The sequence below is a fragment of the Solanum dulcamara genome, chromosome 12 (genome assembly GCF_947179165.1).
Source record: "Solanum dulcamara chromosome 12, daSolDulc1.2, whole genome shotgun sequence".
In the NCBI taxonomy this organism is placed as follows: Eukaryota; Viridiplantae; Streptophyta; class Magnoliopsida; order Solanales; family Solanaceae; genus Solanum; species Solanum dulcamara.
In genome coordinates, this window is record NC_077248.1 from 7,921,347 (window position 1) to 7,942,650 (window position 21,304).

Consider the following 21,304-nt stretch of genomic DNA (forward strand, 5'->3'; position numbering starts at 1 on the left):
AAATTTACATATCGAATTATCTCTCCAAAAAAAATAGAGAGTCAACACATTAGATGTGTAAACTTTGTAAAATTGTAAATTACTGATATTTAGGGATCACTAATCTATATTTAAGGAAAATTGTGTTAGAACATTAAAATAAAAGAAGAAGAAGAAGACGTGTAAAATAATAAGGCTCCTTCAACTTTATATTATAAATGAACTCAATTTAATATTATATATACATGAACTCATACGTTATACTATTAATTTTACAGATGAATCTGAATATATATATTCTAGGCATATAAAATAAATATCAATTTAAAACACAAACACAAATAGTCAAAGTCATTTAGGAGCCCCAAAATTCTTTTTGTGTTTGTAAACGTAAGCGAACAGAGGAGAGGATTAGAGTGAAACATATATACCATTGATCCAGTGTTTAGGAGGCTGAAAATGGTATGACGTTCGGAATATATTTTTTACCAAATTTGGACTATTTAGGCATTATGTGTGTTTATTTTTTTACCTTCACGAGTTTCAGGTCAAGGAGACCTCAAATTCGTGTTCCGATAGTTTTATTGAGTCCAAAACATCAAATTTAGTAGGATATCATTTATGATTTGTGTGCAAAAGGGATCCAAACGAATCTCAAATGTCCATTCTGAGTATTGTTGAACTTGTGAAATCTGTTGTCTTGCTGGTGCCTCAGACCTCACTTTCGCGAAGGGATAACCTCTTTCGCGACCTTCGCTTTAGCGAAGGACCCATCGTGAAAGCAAGGGGACTGATATTTCGGGGATCGCGAAAGCGATCAAGTGATTGTTTAAGAGGGTGTCGTGAAATCGACCCTGAACCCGCTTTCGCGACTTCTGAGGGGGTTTTGGCATGAGTTTCAGGGCTTAACTCCATTTTTCCTCATTTTGAAATTTGGAAAATTCTTTGAGGCGATTTTAAAGAGGCTTTTTGAAGTGAATCACTTGAGTAAGTGTTTATGACCTTAAATCTTCATTTCCCCATTATTAGTAATGATTTTAAGTTTTTAACATCAAAAATTGAAATTTTGATTGGCAAAAATGAGGTTTTCAAGAACTTGAGTTTTCAAAGAAAAATGATGATTTTGAGTTGAACACAACCCATCTTCGAAATGATTTTTACCAATGAATTCCAAATGCTATGTGTAACATATTTATGTAACAATTTTTGGATTCAAACCTCATTTTTGAAATCGGGTTTTTAAGCCGTTTTGACTCATTTGTTCAAATTGTGTGATATGGGTATTGTTAGTTTCAGAATCTCATTGTGAATACTTCATGTGAGTGGATCGTGTTGATTTGGCTACTGCTCGAAAGGGAAAAGCTCATGTTTTGGATTGATTGTGATTGATTAAGGCAAGTGAACTTCTAAAACGTTGTAAACCTTGTAAAATTCTTGAATTCACTTTCTTGTATGTGTTGGGGGAGTAATGGGAATGAGGTGATGGGTTAACTACTCAAGTGAATTAACCTTAATTATTGAATGGGGTTACCAAAAAAGGCAATGTGTTGATAATGTTGTGTTGAAAAGTGTGAATTATCGTGTTGTCAATATTGATGTGTAGTTGAAGGAATGCTTTGATAGCTTGTTGTGATTGTGAAGTACTTGAACTTGTCATTTTTCCTTATTATTGTGTGAACATGCCTATTTGTATTAGTTCTAGAACACGATGATGAGATGGACATGTTATTGTTGCCTAGGTTGTTGCCGAAATGTGTATTGATGTCGAGGTCATTGCCGGCAAGTGTATTGATGACGAGGTCATTGTTGGCAAGTGTATTGATGTAGAGGTCATTGTCGGCGAGTGTATTGATGTCTAGCTCATTTTCGTCAAGTGTATTGTTGTCGAGGTCATTATCAGGGAGTGTTACTGATAGGGGTGTGTATCGATCGGTTTGGTTCGATTAAGTATTATCGGTTCAGTTTATCGATTTTTTATTTTTAAATATGCCTAACCGATGACCAAACCAATAAGATATTTGTTGTCGATTTTTGGTTTATCAGTTTTTGATCTTTAACGGTTCAATTTTCGGTTTAACCAATAAGAAAATGCTTTCAAAACAAATATACGACTTCTCTAACAATTTGACGTGATATATGCATACAACGAAACAAGCAAATCAGACATTCTTGTTGTGAATACTCACAATTCACAATCTTCGCCATCCCTAACACTTGTCGTTGTCGTTGCAAACCGTAGCCGCCGTCATTCTTAGTTCTTTATATTTTGATATTGTGAACCTAAAGTAATACTAACGCCTAAAGGATAAATATAGTGTGAATTGTGAATTGTGTAGGATACTAATAATCTAATATAGTGATTATATTAATATCTTTGTTTGATACTTTGATATTTATGTATGAGTAAAAATTTAAAATAGTAAATTATTATAGTAGTAATAGATTATCGATTTATCCAATAACCTAATATTATAAAACTAATATCGAATCGATAACCCAATAATATTTTTTATAAAATCATTAAATAACTGTTAATCTAATAACCCAATAACACTTTTTCGATTCGGTTTATCGATCAATTCGATTTTTGCACACCCCTAGTTATTGATGCGAAGGTCATTGTCGGCGAGTGTATTGATGCCGAGGTCATTATCGACAAGTGCATTGACGCCAAAGTCATTGTCAGCAAGTGCATTAATGCCAAAGTCATTGTCGGCTAGTGTTATTGAGGTCGAGGTCATTGTCGGTGAGTATTTTTGATGAAGAGATCATTTCTGGCAAGTGTGATTGATGTCGAGGTCTTTACTGGAAAGTACATAGGAATAAGGTGTTCCCCATGAGTGCCGATTATTGATTGTGCATGATAATCTTGATATTTGTGTGTTATGAACTTGACACTTGTGATTGATAATGTGATACTTGTGATTAGTGAGTTGTAATGCTTGAACTATGATTACGAAGCTTTGTGAACTGTGCATTGTGAACATTAGATTGGGCGATTTCTGTGCAGGTTGTAGTTATGGTGGTTCGGTTGAAATGGAAGGAGTTCTCATATTCTATCTAGATTTACCTTGTCTTATTGGCTTACTTATTGATTACCGTGTTATTTGGTACTCACTCCTTGCTTCTACATTGTCCCGAACCCGCGTGTTAGATTTCCTTCTTTTCTTCCAAGGCTTATTTGAGGAGACATCAACCTATAAGTTGGGACTCAGCTCTACTCAGAAGAAAATCCTGTTGGGAGCGCCACCCCTGAAATGGGCCTTGCATTGCGCGATTCGAATTCAGCCAGAACTCCAATGCGAGCACCGGACACTAGGTGGAAAACCCCCAAAAAAATAAAATTGGTTAGGCTTGGCTAAGGCTCACCCAGCTAGTTACTATAAAAAAGGTCGGGCTCGACTCAGTTTGGTACTGCTAAAGTAGGGTTGGTTGACCTCAACTCTACTTGGGCCAGCTCGATGCCCGAGCCTAGCTGTATAAACTACAAGGATCAATACGCCCCGAAAAGAAATACTGATGTATAAGAAATACAAGCAAGAATTCATATACAAACTCTGCCAGCCAGTTACTGGTCATGTCATTTGTTTACAAAGATAATGAACCAGAGACAAGTATAACTGCTTGCAGCTCTGCAAATGGTGATCTTTATAGCTATTCAAGTTTATACATTTCTAACTGATGGCGCTCGCCGTGCAGGGAAAAAGAACTAGATTGGTACAAGCTGAAAGTTCTTCCTGTCCTTCAACAAAGTGTTAGAAGTAAATGTGTGTGATTTTCTATATTTCTTTACCTTACCAATAAGAGTAAACTACAAATATCCTTCTGGATCTTATAAATACTTTGGCCATAATGCCATCCAACAGAAAGAGCTAAAGAATAGCAGGTCATTTTCCCCTGTTAGCATCTCTTTATTTTCGGGTTTGGAACCATTTCATGACTCTATGCAGCTGTTCATCAGGAAAAGAAACTTGATACCTGTGTAGCCATCTAGAGTATTGATAGACGAGAAAACTGCATGAATGGAGTGTGAACAACTCCACAAAAAACATGTTGTACTAGCATCATCAAGTCGTTCTCCTATTTTGAGAAGCTAAGTTTTGAGAGAACAGCAGCAGCTTGGTCACCACCTAGAAGGAAATAAGGATGTCTAAGAGCTGCAGCAGCAGATAAACGTCCACCTCTCTCTGAAATAAGTTTTGTAGCCAAATCCCACCCTCTACCAGAGTCGAGATCAAGAATACTGAGATCGGGCCTCATCCTAGTCTTTTCTCTCCATTTATTCAAGTCATATCCAACCGCATTTAGTTCCATATTGAAGTTTTTTAAGCCTGCTGTAGACCTTAAGCTCGGTACTGCCATTTGCATAAGCACTATTCCAGCAGAATATGTGTCAAAGAGATCAGGACTGTTTAGCTGCAATAACAAGAGTTATCCTGCTATAAGTTTAAAACATGAACTCTGCAGTAACATCATCGTCAGATTTCTTTCCAAAAGACTGAAAATCTAATGTAGTAAATGGAGTTGACACATGCTTTTAGTCTTTCTTATTTCCTTTCTGCTATACTTACATGTAGAATCATCTTCTCTGTCAAGCTTACAATGAAGGAAGAGTTACGACAAGAACAAACCCAGTGTAATCCCTCAAGTAGGGTTTGGGGAAGGTAAAGTGTAGGCATACCTTACCCTTAAAGAGCTTGTTTCTGATAGACACTCGGCAATGAAGGAAGAGTTAAAAGCAATATAAAAACCGTGTAATAGAAGGATACCTGCCATAAAATTGGGGAAAGAAGTGCAGCAACTGGCTCTGGTGGTGGTTTTGGAGTTTCTTCTGGCATTACATAGAGTTCAGGTGGACAATAATCAGGATCAAGTAGGCCCTTGTCAGGCACATAATTTTTTCCAATCCGAAGATCAGTTGCTGCCCCAAAATCTATCAGCTTGATTTGTCCCTTTTTCGTGACCACTAAGTTGGATGGCTTTACATCTCTATGGACTATACCGGTGTCATGGATTTTCTTAAGGGAAGTAATAATCTGACGCATGATTTGTTTGATAATTAGTGCATTCCGTTGAATTGACTCCAATCCTTGTAAGACACGACCAAACATGACAGATTCTATGTTCAAGGGGAAGTTGCGATCCTTCATGTAATCACCTAGGTCCAGATCTCCCTGTCACATGAAGTTCCTACATTACGGATGCAGCTGCCATCTTACAAGTTTTGATACAATTCAACCAAACAGAAATATGGAAAACAATCAAAAATCTAATCATAGAAAACAGTATGCATCAAGGCAGTTAGTAAAATTGAATTAGATGATTACATTGCCACGTAGCTTTAATGTTTTATGTGCCCAAACTTGGGAAGACTCCATATACTATACATAGGACGGAGGAGAGTGGGACTGCTTAAATAGACTTGATAGCATTTCCAGGCAACCATGACTGCAACTTAGGTTGAAGTAATAGGATGGATGATGAGATTCAGGAAGACTTTGTAGAAGTGGCTTCAAAGACAATGAGTTTGCGAGGTAAGTTTCTTATGGGAAAAAGGGGATATGGTAACTGCTAATTGCAACTGGTTACCTATAGCCTTTGCCCTAACATCCGTGCTAAGAGTTGAATGCTGAAAATCCGATTCTTATAAATCCCATGTCCTTTATAAGCTTTGGACAACAATTACATTTTTAATACCTGAAGATTCAAACGTCAGAAAATGGAGAAATAGGTCTCACCTCCTCTCATCAACACACCCTTTATTCTTTTTCTTCTTTTACTGGGAAATCAATGTAATGTATTCCTACTGATGTTGAACAATATATGTTGATGCAGCCATGCAGCTAGTCTAAACGTCATGAATAGTTCCAACGAAAAAGTACCTCAAATTTCCAGACAAGCCATTTCTCACCCTTAGTATATCGGGAGTTAGTTTTTTCAGCAACAAAGCTACCAAGAAATTCTGCACATGTCTCAGGAGCTGCTCTTGATAGCCTATAATTGAACCATTCTTCAAATTCACCACATTCTGCAGCACCTTGAACACCAATCTTTACCTATAAATTGAAAAATAAACTAATTGTTGCTAGAGAAGGATGTGTTGGAAAATGCGGACTAACAAAAAAAAAATATATGGTCCAAATAGTAGAAATAAAACGGGAAAATAATACATCAAGAATTTTACGTGGAAATCCTTTTAAATAAGGGGGAAAAAACCACGGGCCAAGAGGAGCAACTGATATCACTATAGTAATGAATTTTACACTGAGTAGTACCACACACTCAAAAGGAATAACAATGATTAAAGGAGGGTCCAACAAAACTATATAGTTGTGACAAAACAAGAGGACCATTGGACGCAATCCAGATTAAAATTTAATAGAAGACACAACAATCTAATCAAGATTTATGGAAGGAAATAACCCAAATCAATATGATGTGGAAGGCATAATCAGAACAAGGCTAAAATATTTACAACCAAAACACTCACAACTTAAAACCTTGATAAGCTTAAAGGTTAGGCAGTATAGGGGCAGAATTAGCTAGTCCCTCCGTTTCATTTTATATGTCTTTTTAATCCTTTCCCGAAAGAAAAAAAAAACATATTTTTGTACTTGAAACTCTTCAACTTTAATTTCCTGTTTTACTATTAATGAATGAAATGTCATTAAATCTTCTAAAAGTACTCTAGTATGTGCCAAGAGTCTTTCTTGATTCTTGTATCCAGACAAATACCTACATTATAAAATGAAATGCAGGGAATATATAAGAAAGAAATGCTTAGCCTGCTTCGCAATACCAGCTTAATGACAATAACACAAAGCATGTAAGTGATACAACTTATGCAGCCAAATCAGTCAAACAATGCTTATAAATGGAGAATTTTAAAGGAGAAATCACCTCATTACCTGTTTAAGAATGACCTTTTCCTTGAATCTTGGATCTGTAATAACTGATTTTACTGATGATCCTCTTTTCCTCACAGTTTCCTCCAAATTTACATTCTTGGGAACAATGACCCCAGAATAAACAATCCCAAATGAACCTTCACCCAACCTATCCCCAATCAAAAAATCTTTCATCTTGAAATTCCTTTTCCCACTCAAACTATCCAACCCCACTTGAATAGGTGCCAAAATATACGCATCAATGGCACCAATTAAAACCCCAGGTCTAGCCGTCAAGTAAATCCAAGTAAGACCCGCAAAAACTAACAGCCCTAATCTCTGTTCTTCCGGCAATTCCCCAGTAAATTTATCAAATTGGGCATACCCAGATTGAAAAACTGGGAATTGAGACAAAGAATTGTCCAAACTAACAGAAATTTCATCAACGAAAGAACTGCATGTAATGGTGTTGTTTCTCTTGGAATGTTTAGTGCAAGACCAAAAGTAGTAGCTTTTCGAAATGGGTCTTAAGGGTGAGTAGCAAATGAGGTTAGGGTCTTGATGGAAACTTGCTGCAGCAGTAGGAGAAGGGAAAAATGGAGACGCCATTGAAGAATATTTTGCTCAAAGCTGCAGCAGGTTGGTTGTTTTATGGGGGGAGTGTGTTTTCTTCACTGTTAGTGTCAGCAGAGGTAGCATTTTGTCCACGTGGAGATCGTAGGTTTATCTTCTCGGTATAGATGTGTGGAGCATGACGAAACAACAATGCTATCTCTAGACAACAAGATTTGATTATCATTGTCAAAAGCGCGAAGTATTCTGTTTTCTTGCATTATCTGTTGGCTAATAGAAAAGGGATGCAAGGTTTGCTACAAAAAATCGTTTTTGCCTCGGGCCCGACCCGTGACCCGACGCAGATTGTGAACCTAACTCTCGACTCGAATCCAACCGAACCACAACCTAGACCTCCGCATCCAAACTCCCAACTTGAGATTCAACACTAACCCCGATCTAGACCCTCGAATCCAACTCTCGACTCGAGATCTGAACCCCAAATCCAACTTTCGACTTGTGAACCCAACTCCCAACCCCGATTTGAGACCCGACTTCATACCTCAATCCCGAGACTCAGAATCTGACCTTGACTCATGCCGACTCCTAACCCTGACATGCAATGGCGGAATCAGAATTTTCATTAAGGAGGTTCAAAATCTGAAGAGTAGACATACAAACTAGTCAAAGGAGGTTCGACATCTACTATAGATGCATAAAAAAATATTTTTAACTATGTATAGATAATATAATTTTCCATCGAAGGGGGTTCGGCTGAACCCCTGAACTAAAGTTGGTTCCTTCATTGCCGACATGGGACCCAAAACTCGAGATGTGAGCTTGATCAAGATAGACTCCCAACCCCTACTTGGGACCCGAGACCAGACTCTTGTTCCAACTCAAGACCTTAGATAACCCGATACCTAATTCTCGAATCAGAAGTCGAGACCGGGGATGTGGCCTTAACTCAGACCGACTTCCAACCCAACTTGGGACTCGAAAATCGACTCATAATTCAACGTGAGACCTATTTGATACCTGCTTTCGGATCAAGAGTCGGGTCATGTTTGGATGGTGAGGTTTAAGGAAGAGACTTGTCATGCACTTTTCTTACTCTTCTAATGCAAAGTCGAGGATTTCTTTCCTTCGATCATTAGGGATCGTGTGGTCGATAGACTAGTTAATTATTACATGGGAATTTGAAATTGTTACGTAGAGAATATAATACGAAAATTATTGTATAAACAATAAATAATGTATGGATTGCTATTCAATGAGCAATATAATATGAGGATTATTTATTTAAGAATTGTAGCGACCCTCTTGGGAGGATGCTATTATCTAAAAAGAGACCGTATATAATACTCATGACATTTAAAATATATAATCTAGTAGTAAACTTTGGCCCATTTAAAAATAGTTCAAGGTGTAATATTTTTGCCATTTTAAAAAAAATTCTGAATTAAATCAAATAAAAGTTCCAATTAGGACGGGGCGACTTTTCAAAATAATTTAAGAAAATAATTTACGAGACATCAATGTATCATTCCATATCACTACAATTCATGTCATAACTACTACCAACTTATAAGTACCAAAGTTAACTAATTCATGCTTCATACAAATATTTCAACTTCAACGGTAAATTTAGTGCATCATAAAACTTGGAATTTACATGTCCCCGAATAACAAAACAAGCAACCAACTTTAAGTTACAACCCACGATGTCATGAATGGATCAACTCTCACAAATAAATACATATACACAAGCACCCCATGAATCATATACATGTCCCAAAACTACTACAAAATATAGATGCCTATATGCAAATGTGATCTTCCTTAAAGCTCCCAAGAACTTTATCTCCAATTGCCAACTTCAAGCATCTTCTTGGACATTTCCTACGATAGAAACAACTATCGCTAAGCATAAAACTTAGTGGTGCAAAACTACAAGTTTGAAGCCTTTTAGGTTCCCCAATTTATTTTCTCAAGTCGTGAGTAGCACAAATGTACACATAATAAATAAATCAAGCCAACAAATATATCATGAGTATCAAGTTCTATATTTAAAAGTTTAAGTGTCTATAGTTCATAGAACCACATTTACAAGATTCAGTACCAAGTTTCGCCAATATGTATGTCATGCCGTCACACCAAATATGATCAAGTATCAAGAAGGACCAGAGCCCTGTATCAAGAAGGGTAAAGACCCAATAATCAAGAGAACCAAGAATCATGTTAAAAATGGTTTCCTAATTCATACTCAAAATGGACAACTTCCATACTTAAGACGAACTAAAAATCCATAATCAAGATGGCAAAGGGTTCGAATCAAGAGGAATGTCAATAGTGACAAAGTCACAGCCACAAAAAGAACAAAGTCCACAAGAACATCCAATGATCGAGCAATCCGTACAAGTGGGCGAGTTAAACAAGTGTCTTGTAAGTCTCCAAGATACCAACATGATAATACAAAGTAACAAGAAATAACCAATATTACAAGATAGGCTTCCAAATATACCAACAGGTAACAAGAGGAGAGTACAAGTTTATACACAAACCTCAGTCTTTAGCATACAACAACCCAACACGACTTCAAGAGTTCAAACCGTAGACCAACCTGTGTCTCAAGTTCCTCAACTTGTACACGATATAAACAACCTTGAAAATACCATTAAATGCTCACTTTAATTTCCAAAATCTCCATAATATTGACATAAAATAAGATTTATCATTAAAATAAGCCTAGAATGTTTTCACCCGAATTATGTTACCAAAACAGTAAATTCGATAAGCCAAGTACCTCCAGTTGTATCTAAATTTTAAAAATGAACATCAAAATTGGACTTTATGCCCTTCACGGAACTTTTAGATCTATGTCTTAAGTTTGCAACCCAAAAGAAATCACCGCAAAACATATTATGTACAAAAAAATATCATCAAAACACTAACTGAACACATGAGGGATTTTAAAATCAAGAATCTAGACAGAACTTGTCCTATGATTCATCCTCTTTTTTTGACTTAATAACAACAGATCTATGCTCCAACATAAACATAAGAGTTGTAGGTACGTGTTTTAGCTTTTCAAAACATATTTATTTACTAAAATCAAAGGTCTACACAATGAGATATTTAAGAATTACTTCTAGCTACATAATCCAAAAACGGATTTGAACACTTACCACAAGAGAGGGGGGGCTGCTTTGAGTTCTAATTGAAAGGACAAGTTTTCTTGGTGAATTTTGTGAGGAATTATGCTGGAGGGAGGGCTCAAAGTGTCTCATTGGCTTTGAGAATCCCAAATTGAGAGAGAAAGTGTAATAGAAAGTCAAGTGTAATAGAAAGTCTTCCAAGGTGATACTTATCACCTAGCACTTACTAGAAATGTGCTTGCCCCAAAAAGTAAAAATGGACAGCCCAAATGCATACATATATGTATATATATTTATATGTAAAGGAAAATTTTAATTAGTAGTTTACATAAATATCTCAATACGATCTCCTAAACTACAATCACAATCTATGGTAAGCAAATTTTAAAACCTCGCAAAATGTCAAATTCATAAAAAGTGAGTAAAACATAATATATTTACTAAGGAATGTCTCATCGAAGTGTGAATACTATCTTATATAATTAGGGGCATTACAAGAATTACCTATCATAAAGACATATTTGTCTATAAATGTTGTTATCCACTTATCGTATATCCTCCAAAAATTAGATTGATGAAAAAATTATCTTATTTTTTTCTCTATTCAAATTTAATAAAATTTCTATCCCATTTTATTAGGAGTAAATATTAGATCTCACATACTGAGTCAACCTTAATTCTTATGTTCAAATAATTAAAAACATATATATACATATATATATAATATATATTAAAAAATATCTTATATATATTGTATAATTTTTTACGAGGAGGTTCACTCATAGATCCGCCCGTCGATATAATAAGGCTAATTTGCTAACAACAATGCTATTTTTAATAATTCAAAGATATTTTTGAATTAATTAATGGGTATTTTTATTTTATTTTCAAAAATTTAGGAGTGTTTTTTTAATCAATTTCCATTTTAAATTCTTTTCAACTGTATTAGTGGGCACGTCAGAGACATCGGAGAGGCGATAACTGCAGGGAGGAGCTCGAAGCTGGAGCTGGCGTCGATGACAGTGAAAACTGAAAAGAATGGCCATGACTGACGGGTGGATCAGATTTTAGCTGAAAACTGAAACTTCCCTAATTTCGCTATGTGCAATTGCTTATCTCCTACTACTTTCTTTTCTCATTCTTCTTGGTTTTCATTTGGCTTCACTAGTGCAAAATTGACCAGCAATGGTGTTCCTTACTCACATCGCAATTTAGAACTTGGATTTTACAGGACAGAGTTCAAGAGTGAGGATTTCAAACTGGGGAAAGGGAAAAGGAACATTCCCAAGTTATGTAGTTCAGATGGGTATGATTTTTTCGACGATTTATGGTTAAAAGAAAAGGAAGAAACTGAAATTCCTGTAATTTCAGCTTCAAGAATTGAAAAACAAGCAGATATTCCAACTCCCAGCAAAGGAATTGATGATGATAGAGGCGTTGGGTTTCTTGAATTGGGCAGAGAAGCAGAGGAGATAATGAAAACAGATGTGGGATTGGAAAAGGGAATTGTGCGGAGGAAGAAGCAAATGATGAAAAGATCGAATTTGATTGCGAAGCAAGTGATCAGCATTCAATCTGCTCTCAGCTTGGGGTTTGTTTCGCAGCTTTGGGTGGATATAAATTCTGTACATTCCACAACCCTTCTACTTTAATCTGCTTTAGAAATATATATAACTAATACATATATTATTTTATGTGATATTGAAGGTGGATTAACTAATACATGTATAACTAATATATATATATAAAATAATACATAAATTTACTCATAAATAATTTCTACATTACTAATATGTGCACAACTCTAACCAACTACCAAATGACAATGTACAAATTTCTTACACTGATTAGGAAATTGGTAATAGACCGGCCTCATAGTTTTAAAGGGTCATTTGATAGCTGGTTTGGATGTGAGTTATGGAAATATTAGATCCTATATAAGTAATAACACATTTGGTAGCTGGTTGGCAGGTAAGTTATTCATGAATAAAATTAATACGGTGTTTAGTTTGCAAATTAGAAATCTGCATAAGTAATACATGTATAAGTTATGAGGGAATTTATGTATTATTTTATATTGGATAGAAGGTGGAATAACTAATACATGAAATCCCCCCATAAAATAATACATAGTTTTTTTCATAACTAATCCTTGTATTACTAATGTATGCATAACTCTAACCAGCTATCAAACAACTCTTAGAAGTCCATTTACTCAATTTCTACATTTTTGCTCTTTGAGATTTGAGATGGTTTGGGCATGGGCAGAGGAGAGGTGTCGACGCCCCAGTTAGCCGGTTCGAGTAGTTGGATTTGGGGGTTATGCGGAGAGGTAGAGGTAGACCGAAAAAATATTGGGGAGAGGTGATTAGACAAGATATGATGCTACTCCATATCACCGAGGACATGACCTTAGATAGAAAGGAGTGGAGGTCGCGGATTAGGTAGAAGGCTAGTAGGGATAGAATTGCGTTTTGCCTTGTGTTGGTTTAGGGTTGTTCGTAGGTCTAGTGTGCCATTATAGTTATGTTGTTATTGCCTTTAATTATCACGTTACTTTACTATCGTTATTGTTCTTTTCTTGTAAATTTATTTATTTATTTATATTTATATTTATTTTTTGGTTTTATTTTATTTTATTTTGTTTATTTTTTTGCTTTGCCATTATGCTATATATATTACTTTTCTCTCTAACTTGGAGTCGTGACTTTTGAGTCGAGGGTCTTTCGGAAACAGCCTCTCTATCTCTATGAGGTAGTGGTAAGGTCTGCGTACATCCTACCCTCCCCAGACTCCACTTGTGGGATTTCACGGGGTATGCTGTTGTTGTTGAGATTTGAGAGGCTTGTTTTCAGTAATAGGTGTTATCTTCTGATTTACTTACTGTTTTCCTTTTCCACAGTGGATTGTTTTCCTAGTTGAAGTGAGGCCAAACTTACTTTCTGGTGAAGGGGAAAAGTTTCTGCTGGAGGATGTCAAACAGGTAACATAAAAGTTGTAGCTTTCAAAGGTCTACTTTTCTATCTCAAGCTTGTGATTCAACCGTTTAAGATTGTTTCTTTACTAATACAACATAGAATTAGATAATTAATCTGACATTTGTAGAATATATCAAGGTTTGGTTATGAATTCCCTACTGCCTGTACAACTTCATCATCATTATTAGACTTGTCTAAAGAATAGAGTTTGCAGTTCCAGGATACAACCTTTCTTAGCTGCTTTTTTATAATAGTGCAAGTCTTTCAGGGATCCTAATTCTGCTAACTGTAGCCTGTTCAAAAGAAAAAAATAAATAATAATACAAAACATAGTTCCAGAATGCTCTCTGGGACTGAGGCACGATGTTAACTCCCACGTGGGCGGGGGGATGATTTTGGACAATGTGCGGAATAGGTTATGCTTCTTATGTTTTATTTGAAGCTAAACTTAGAAGAGTATTTTGCCTTTCAGAAGTTGAAGAGATTTTCCTTTATTTTTAGTTTCAAAAGAAATTTTCCTTTTAAGACGTACTTCAAATTCTCCACTTCATCAAAACATCCTGAAATTCTTTCCAAATGAGGTAGAAGTCATGCACCTTAATCTGTTTGGTATCAGGGGTACCTTTATGAGCTTTTCAGATTTCAACTTTTCTCTGATTCCAAAATTTGTATTCTGTGTATCCTGGACTGTTACTGAATTAATCTGCCTGTTACTTTCTTTCCGATTATGATGCTATTAACTGTATATTTTCAATGTTCATTGCAGGTAGGAGATGTTGTGCTTGTTGAGGATGATAGTGTGATGGAAAATGAATTTAAGCTTGTTGGACTGCAGACATTGGTATGCTCTCTTATTTCTTGTTGGTTACCTGTGGAGATTAATATAGGAGAGATTTCTCCATGCTCCTGGTCAGTTAACCGACTGTGTCTATACACTAGAACTCTCTTTTCCATCGAACTCGTTTGGCATCACATAGATGCTGCTAAAGTATGCAACTGATATAATGATGTGAATTCATTCCATATTTCCATGTTATGAAAACCTAAATCCTGTAATTATCTAACTAAAAATATTCATGATTGGATTTTGCTAATAGTCAAGTTTACACAGCTACACTACTGAGTTTATTTGCCTGTAAGACTTTTAAATACTGATTTTTACTTATAATTGGAGTTGAGCAAATTATCAAATTGGTCTCTATTGTTAATTATCAGCTTAGTCTTAGGTATTCAATTAGCTATATATCATTAGGAAAAAAAGAAAACAAGAAGAAACATAAAGGTAAGAAAGCTAGAATTGTAAATAACAATATAGAACTCTTGCTTTATGTTTGACATTCTTTTTTAATACCCCAAACTCAGCCACCATAGAATTAGGGCATTTTCTTTATAAACGTGAGTACTAATTGGTTTATGTTTGACATTCATTGTTTCACCCCTACTCAACCACAATGAGCTTAAGGCAATTTCTGGATGAATGTGAATATATTTGAAATTCAAATTAAATTCATAACAAGAAAAAATCAATGGTTAGTTTCTTTTCTAATATTTCCCTTGATTGAATGCTGGTTAAGCTTTTACCAGAGGTACTGTTTTAAGAAAAGATTTTACCAGCGATGAGATCAAGTGCATCCTGATCACATTTCAGGTTGGTAAGGTCAAGGACCATTTTAAAAACTAATTTTGAACATTGAGGACATTTTCTGAACAAAATATAGTTTGAAAACCAAATCGGTATTACATCGATGGTGGAGACCAATATGGTTATTTACTCGTGGAGTTCATCCTTGTCCATTGAAAGTTTCCTAGACTCTGTTCTTAGTTAGATGACTATAATTGATCCTGGCAAGTCTAAAGATTTGTTGTAATCTATGACATTGAGATTGAAGCACCGCAGAAGGGCCCTCTTTGGACTAATGGGAATGGGATGAAGGATCCGCAAGTAAAGGATAATGCCTGACCAGTTGCATTGTGATACTTTTCTCTGTTAATGAACTGCTCCAGCCTCCATGTATCAGTGGCTCACATCCTGGTCGACAATATGAGCCTCCTTCGAAGCTCAGGCATCAACGGGAAGAGATATGCCTTAAAAATTGAATTTTCCCACTGAAATATCAGTTCTTGGATTTGATGCTAATGTTTGTTAAAATGACTAATAGTACATTGAAAGAAAATGATTAATATTCAGTTCCAAATGGGTTTCGTGTGTCTTTTATTTTTAATCTATAGATTTCTGTTGTATCAATTAAAAAAATATCAAACAGCTTGTACATATGAACCAACAATCACATATGCCTTTTCTTTTAATTTTGTCTGGATAATCTAGTGTGGACTGAGAAAGGGAACTGGGAATGATACTAAAAGGAATGACATTCCAATGTATGCCATCCTTCTTGCTCAGATATTTATATTTCCTAGCTTTTCTGCCTCATCAAAATCATGGTTTTTGCGTGAATATTTGGAAGAGTGTTTCATGCTTATGGAATTGCCACCTCTCATTATTTATCTTTTCTTTCCCATCTTTTTCTTTTTTCTTCGAGTATGGCCTTTGCTTCTTTCTTTAATTTTCTTACATCTCTTGTACAGTTGGGGTACAACGTTGTAACACCACGTCAACGGAATATTGGGAAGGTGATTCTCTGCTTCATTTTTCCAGTATCTGTATTAGTCTAAATTTGATTAGCTTACTTTATCTAAAACAAATATTATTTTTCTGTAGGTTCGTGGCTATACTTTCAATATTAACTCAGGGGCAGTAGAATCTCTTGAGCTTGATTCCTTAGGAATATCCATAATACCATCCACCTTGGTAGGTTAATACAAATGAATTTTCTTTTCCTGCAGCTACTTGTTGACCTCCTCCTATTTGTCATTCTAGCAAAAGTATTATGTTACCTGCTTGACACTTGAATTTGATTTATATCAGGTGAGCACCTATTGTCTATTTGTTGAGGATGTGGTCGACGTTTTATCAGATACCATTGTTGTTCAAGAAGCTGCAGCCTCACGCCTACAAAGACTTACAAAGGTACATGGGAGTGTTCATGGTCGATTAGTCAATGTTAGAGGAGTAATCACTTCCCTTTTGGTATTTTTATTCAAAGTTCTATCTGTGCTGGATAGATTTCTGTACTTTGAGACTCTTGAATTTACCAAGTCGGACGAGTTCTTCACCCTACCACTCCTATCCCGCCATACTTCCCTGTTTTCCTTGATTAGAAAATCGATTCATGTGGCTGAGCCACAGTTGGACTTCGTGCTGCTTGATGGCAGCAATGATTTATTGTTCTAACTGTCTCGTAATGACATTTGTCAGGGATTCTGGGATGCCCAGACAATGGCTTACTCTGCAGATGAAATGCAAGATTACACCAACTTAAGAAACACGCGTGCTAAGCCAGAGTATAACAGAAGCCGTAAAAAATCTTCAGCAAAGAGGTTAAGAAAGAAAATGAAAGAATTCGCCGATGAATGGGACCTCCCTATGGATTTCTTTTAATCTGCTAGATTTCTTCACAATGTACATTTCACCACAAGGACACTGATTCGTTGTCCTTCCTCTAAAATCTTTGTTTCTACTTTCTGCACAGTTGCTAAATATATACATTATTGATTGTAATTTGCATAGTGTCTAACACAGTTGATCTAGATCCTGGATACCTCTGAGTTTATGGAGCTAATTGTATGACCAAGGTGACCATCTGTATTTATTGTTTCTTCTTGTAATCTTTATGACACAATGGCAGTAGCTATGGCCTATGGGTGGCAAAATTGCCACAAACCCATGTAGCCCGCTTATGTTTTGATGGGTTTGGCTAGAGTTGATTTTTGATAAGTGAGCTGATTTGAATTATGTCTAAGTTACACAACATACCTAGTGAAATCTCACAAAGTAGGGTCTGAAGAGGGTAGAGTGTACGCAGATCTTATTACTACCTAGTGGAGGTAAAGAGGTTGTTTCCGAAAGACCTTCGGCTTAAGTGCATCAATCCAAATAAAAGAAAAGAAGAATAGTGAAGAAAGCATAATGGCTAATAAGAAAAGCAGTTTAAAGACTACAGGAGTAAAACAATAACGACAAATAAATAGTGTGATAATTGAAATACAATAAACAATATAAGCCAAGAACTACAAGGGCGCAACTAATCCTACACCAGATACTAAACCTTGCAAGGCAAGACAATACTCTACCAGTACTACCTTTTAACCCTAATATGTGTCCTTCACTCCTTACCTAAAGTCATTTTTTGGTAATATGAAGGTGCGTCATGTCTAAGTTAACTCATCAAATATCTGGCAACCCAAATAGATCCCAATTTTGACCTCCGAGAATGTATTTTTGATATGGAAAAACTACACAAAATAGACTCAATTGTGAAACTATTTACCCAAATTGCACTCAATCCAAACTATTTAACCTTAATGGACCCATGACCCAAATTGTTTATCCTCTTACCCCATTTTCTCTTTCTTATTTCGCGCATGACGTCAACATCACGTTATCATCACTGTTATGAATTAATCCTCTGTGATACTTCATCAGTATATTGATACCATATCAGTATCATGTCGTACTTAGCTTAATTCTCTATGATACTCCATCGGTATATTGATACAATGTCGGTATCATATAGGATTGAGCTCTTTATTTAAGAAATAAAAATTAAACAATTAAGAGAAAATTATTAAAGTCACAATCTTATTTATTAAATTCTAAATTAGTAGAAAAATATGTTTTTTTGTGATACTCCCTTGATATATTGATACCATATCAATATCATATAGGACTGGGCTTAATAATCTGTGATAATCCGTCGATATATTGATAGCCTATCAGTATCATATAGAGTGTTGACGTCAGTATGCAAATTATAAAATAAAACTATATCATTTTAAAATAAAAAAAGGGTACGAAAGTAAGAGGACATTTAAAGATAAATATTTTTTCTTTTTTGGTATAAGTGTTATTTTCCCTTTTGATACTGTATTTGAAGTTGTAAAAATGATGGATCAAGTCAGACGAGTTGAATTATGATTCATTATTTAAATCATAAGTCATATTAATTCTTAACTCATCTCATCTCTGCCTATGTAAACTTTCGACATGTATAAACAATAACCTATATATAGATCTAATTTATTTTATCCGTTCAACTTCAATCCAATCCATCCATTTGTCTACTCTGACAATAACTACAACTCTCCAACATTACATTATTTTTTTTAAATTAGGGACATAGATTTCTTGGAATACCAGAATTATACAATATAATAATAATAATAATAATAATAATAATAATAATAATAAAATCCAAGTGGAGGCTTTAGTATATTCCTGGGAGTTTCGAAAGTGTGTGACGCATTTAATCTGCTAGAATTAAATAAACTATGCAGAAGAATTTGAATTATATATAGGACCACTACACCATGACTTTTTTTTTGTGGCTCAAAAAATCATTGGAACTTTCTTCTCTTTTGTGGAATATTTTTCTAACGTCTCCAAGGGGTCATCCACTATTCACATCACTTATCCCTTCCTCACGTATAATATTAATTTAATATTTTAAAATATATTTTTTACTCTATTTTTCTAGAAAGAATTATATTAATTTATAATAATTTTTATATAATTTTTTATTATCTAAATTATAATTTTAAAATATCAAATTAGTCTAATTTAATTTAATTTCAAAGATTAGTCAAAATAATTTTTTAAAAAATAAATGTGATAAGTATCTTAAAACAGAAGGAATATATACTTTTTATATAATAGTTTTCTTTTTGATTTATTCCAAAAAAATAATTAGTAATATTTTACCCAAATAACATGCTTTAAAAATGTACAACCTATATGTTAAGGAAACTTTTAATCTTTTTATCACCATCGAATATTCTCACAATTAGTGGAAGAAACATGTATGAAAACCAAATTACTGCCACAAAGGAAGGTCATTTTCTATGATTATCACTTATCAGGCAAGACATTTCTTTTACTTTCTCAAATCCAATTTAGGTGGCAATTTCTTTTTAATTTTTACTCAATATAAAAAAATAATGATACATTTTTTTCATATTAATAACAATTTAACTTACAAATTTAACAATTTTGTTTTTTCATACATATAATTACATAGTTTTCTATAACTTATTTTAGAATACAAATTTCAAAAAAGTTCAATTTTTAAAAGTTTATGCTCAGTTGATCACATAAATTGAAACAAAGAGGGTTTGTTTTTGGGTTCTCCACCTGGTATTTGATACCCGCATTAGAGCTTCGACTAAATCTGAATCGCGCAGCCCATTTGGGGGTGACGCTCTCAATATGATTTTCTCTATATTCAGGACTTGAATCCGAGACCTCTAGTTAAAGATGAAACAGTTTTACCACTACCACAATCCATGTTGGTAGTTTTTTTTCTTATTTTGTGATCCTATTGGATCTTCGACTAAATCCGAGGATGACACTCCCAACAAAAAAAAATCATACTCAAGACTCAAATTCAAGATCTTTAATTAAGGGTGAAACAAAGAAAACATCTTTGATTACGATTAAAAGGAACAATCTCAAATAGACCAAGATCCAATTTCGGGTCATTTAACAAACAACCTATATTTGTGACCCTTCCTTCAACTTGTACCTTGTGCTTGACTTCAAACCACTAATTAACTATTCTTAAACGTTCAGTTAAAATAAGATTAGTGCCGCTGACGATATTAGGGTGACAGCATGTACATACGTCACCAGAAACGTGTAGTACCTGCTTAATGCTCTCTTGTAGCGTGTATATGTAATCTCTATTCAGGTTCGTGCAAAATTAAAAGTGATCCGACAATATTTTTTTCCAAGAGATCTGACAATAATTATTTTCTCTAGCTACTAATATAAATAAATTATATATATATATATATATATATAATATTAATATATAAAATATACATATTTATTGACTATTATTTTAATCGGGGATTATTTATGTCAATTTTCTTTTAACAAAAGAAAAGAAGAGGTACTTATAATCGAACCCAACATCTATTGCATAGAACAGTAATAGGTACAATAATTACAAAAAAAGAAGTTAAATTCATTAAATTTAAATTTTAAATTCTATCATTTGACCTTATTACTTACTTCGTCCCAATTTAAATATTTTAGTTTGATTGACTATGAAATTTAAGAAATAAATGAAATATTTTAAATTTTATGGCTTAAACTTTTCGAATATTGAAATTGAAAAACTTACTATATAAAAAAAAGATACCCTTTTTGTCCTAATTGATGTGGCACCTTTAGAATTTTGAAGATTAAACAAGTCTTTGATTGTAATTTTCTTTTTATATATTTTTAAATATTTTAAATTATCAATTATTGTGACTTATTTTTTACGTAGTTTTTAAATATGTAAATTTTATTTCAAAAAACTTAAAGATTTCATGCTTAAATTTAAAGCCAAAAAATTATTTGACTCTTGAAATTAAAACGATGTCACATTGATTGGGACAAAATTAGTACTATATTTATTAAAAATAATTTTTTTAAAAAAGGTAAAACAATTAAATTGGACGAAAGAAATAAAGGGCAGCCCGGTGCACTAAGGCACCCGGTATGTGCAGGATCTGGAGAAGGGCCCGACCACAATGGTCTATTGTACGCAGCCTTAAAAATTGGACCCAATTGTAGCTAGGTTCATGAACCAAACCCATTATATATATTATTATCCCATCACAAGCTAAGAACGAATTTTCATGGAAA

General features: G+C 34.4%; 2 protein-coding genes and 1 long non-coding RNA gene across 4 annotated transcripts; 1 reads left to right on the forward strand and 2 right to left on the reverse strand.

Annotated features, from left to right (window-relative positions):
* Window positions 1-3,485: 3,485 nt before the first annotated feature.
* Window positions 3,486-7,710, reverse strand: LOC129876506 (serine/threonine-protein kinase STN8, chloroplastic). 2 transcript variants are annotated; one of them, XM_055951958.1, is made up of 4 exons: window positions 6,888-7,710; window positions 5,862-6,035; window positions 4,749-5,153; window positions 3,486-4,395 (listed from the first exon to the last, which is right to left on the reverse strand). In XM_055951958.1, the coding sequence occupies exons 1-4, from the start codon at window positions 7,473-7,475 to the stop codon at window positions 4,060-4,062; spliced, it is 1,503 nt and encodes a 500-aa protein (XP_055807933.1). In that variant the 5' UTR covers window positions 7,476-7,710; the 3' UTR covers window positions 3,486-4,059. The 2 variants fall into 2 exon arrangements, with proteins under 2 accessions (XP_055807933.1, XP_055807934.1); XM_055951959.1 differs by lacking the exon at window positions 5,862-6,035.
* A 1,335-nt stretch (window positions 7,711-9,045) lies between these two features.
* On the reverse strand, window positions 9,046-10,738 carry LOC129877835 (uncharacterized). Its single transcript, XR_008763628.1, has 3 exons — window positions 10,607-10,738; window positions 9,983-10,082; window positions 9,046-9,320 (listed from the first exon to the last, which is right to left on the reverse strand). It is a non-coding gene; the product is annotated as an uncharacterized LOC129877835 (long non-coding RNA).
* A 692-nt stretch (window positions 10,739-11,430) lies between these two features.
* On the forward strand, window positions 11,431-17,302 carry LOC129877264 (uncharacterized). Its single transcript, XM_055952752.1, has 7 exons — window positions 11,431-12,201; window positions 13,479-13,559; window positions 14,321-14,395; window positions 16,141-16,185; window positions 16,274-16,363; window positions 16,481-16,582; window positions 16,871-17,302. The coding sequence occupies exons 1-7, from the start codon at window positions 11,677-11,679 to the stop codon at window positions 17,051-17,053; spliced, it is 1,101 nt and encodes a 366-aa protein (XP_055808727.1). The 5' UTR covers window positions 11,431-11,676; the 3' UTR covers window positions 17,054-17,302.
* Window positions 17,303-21,304: the final 4,002 nt, after the last annotated feature.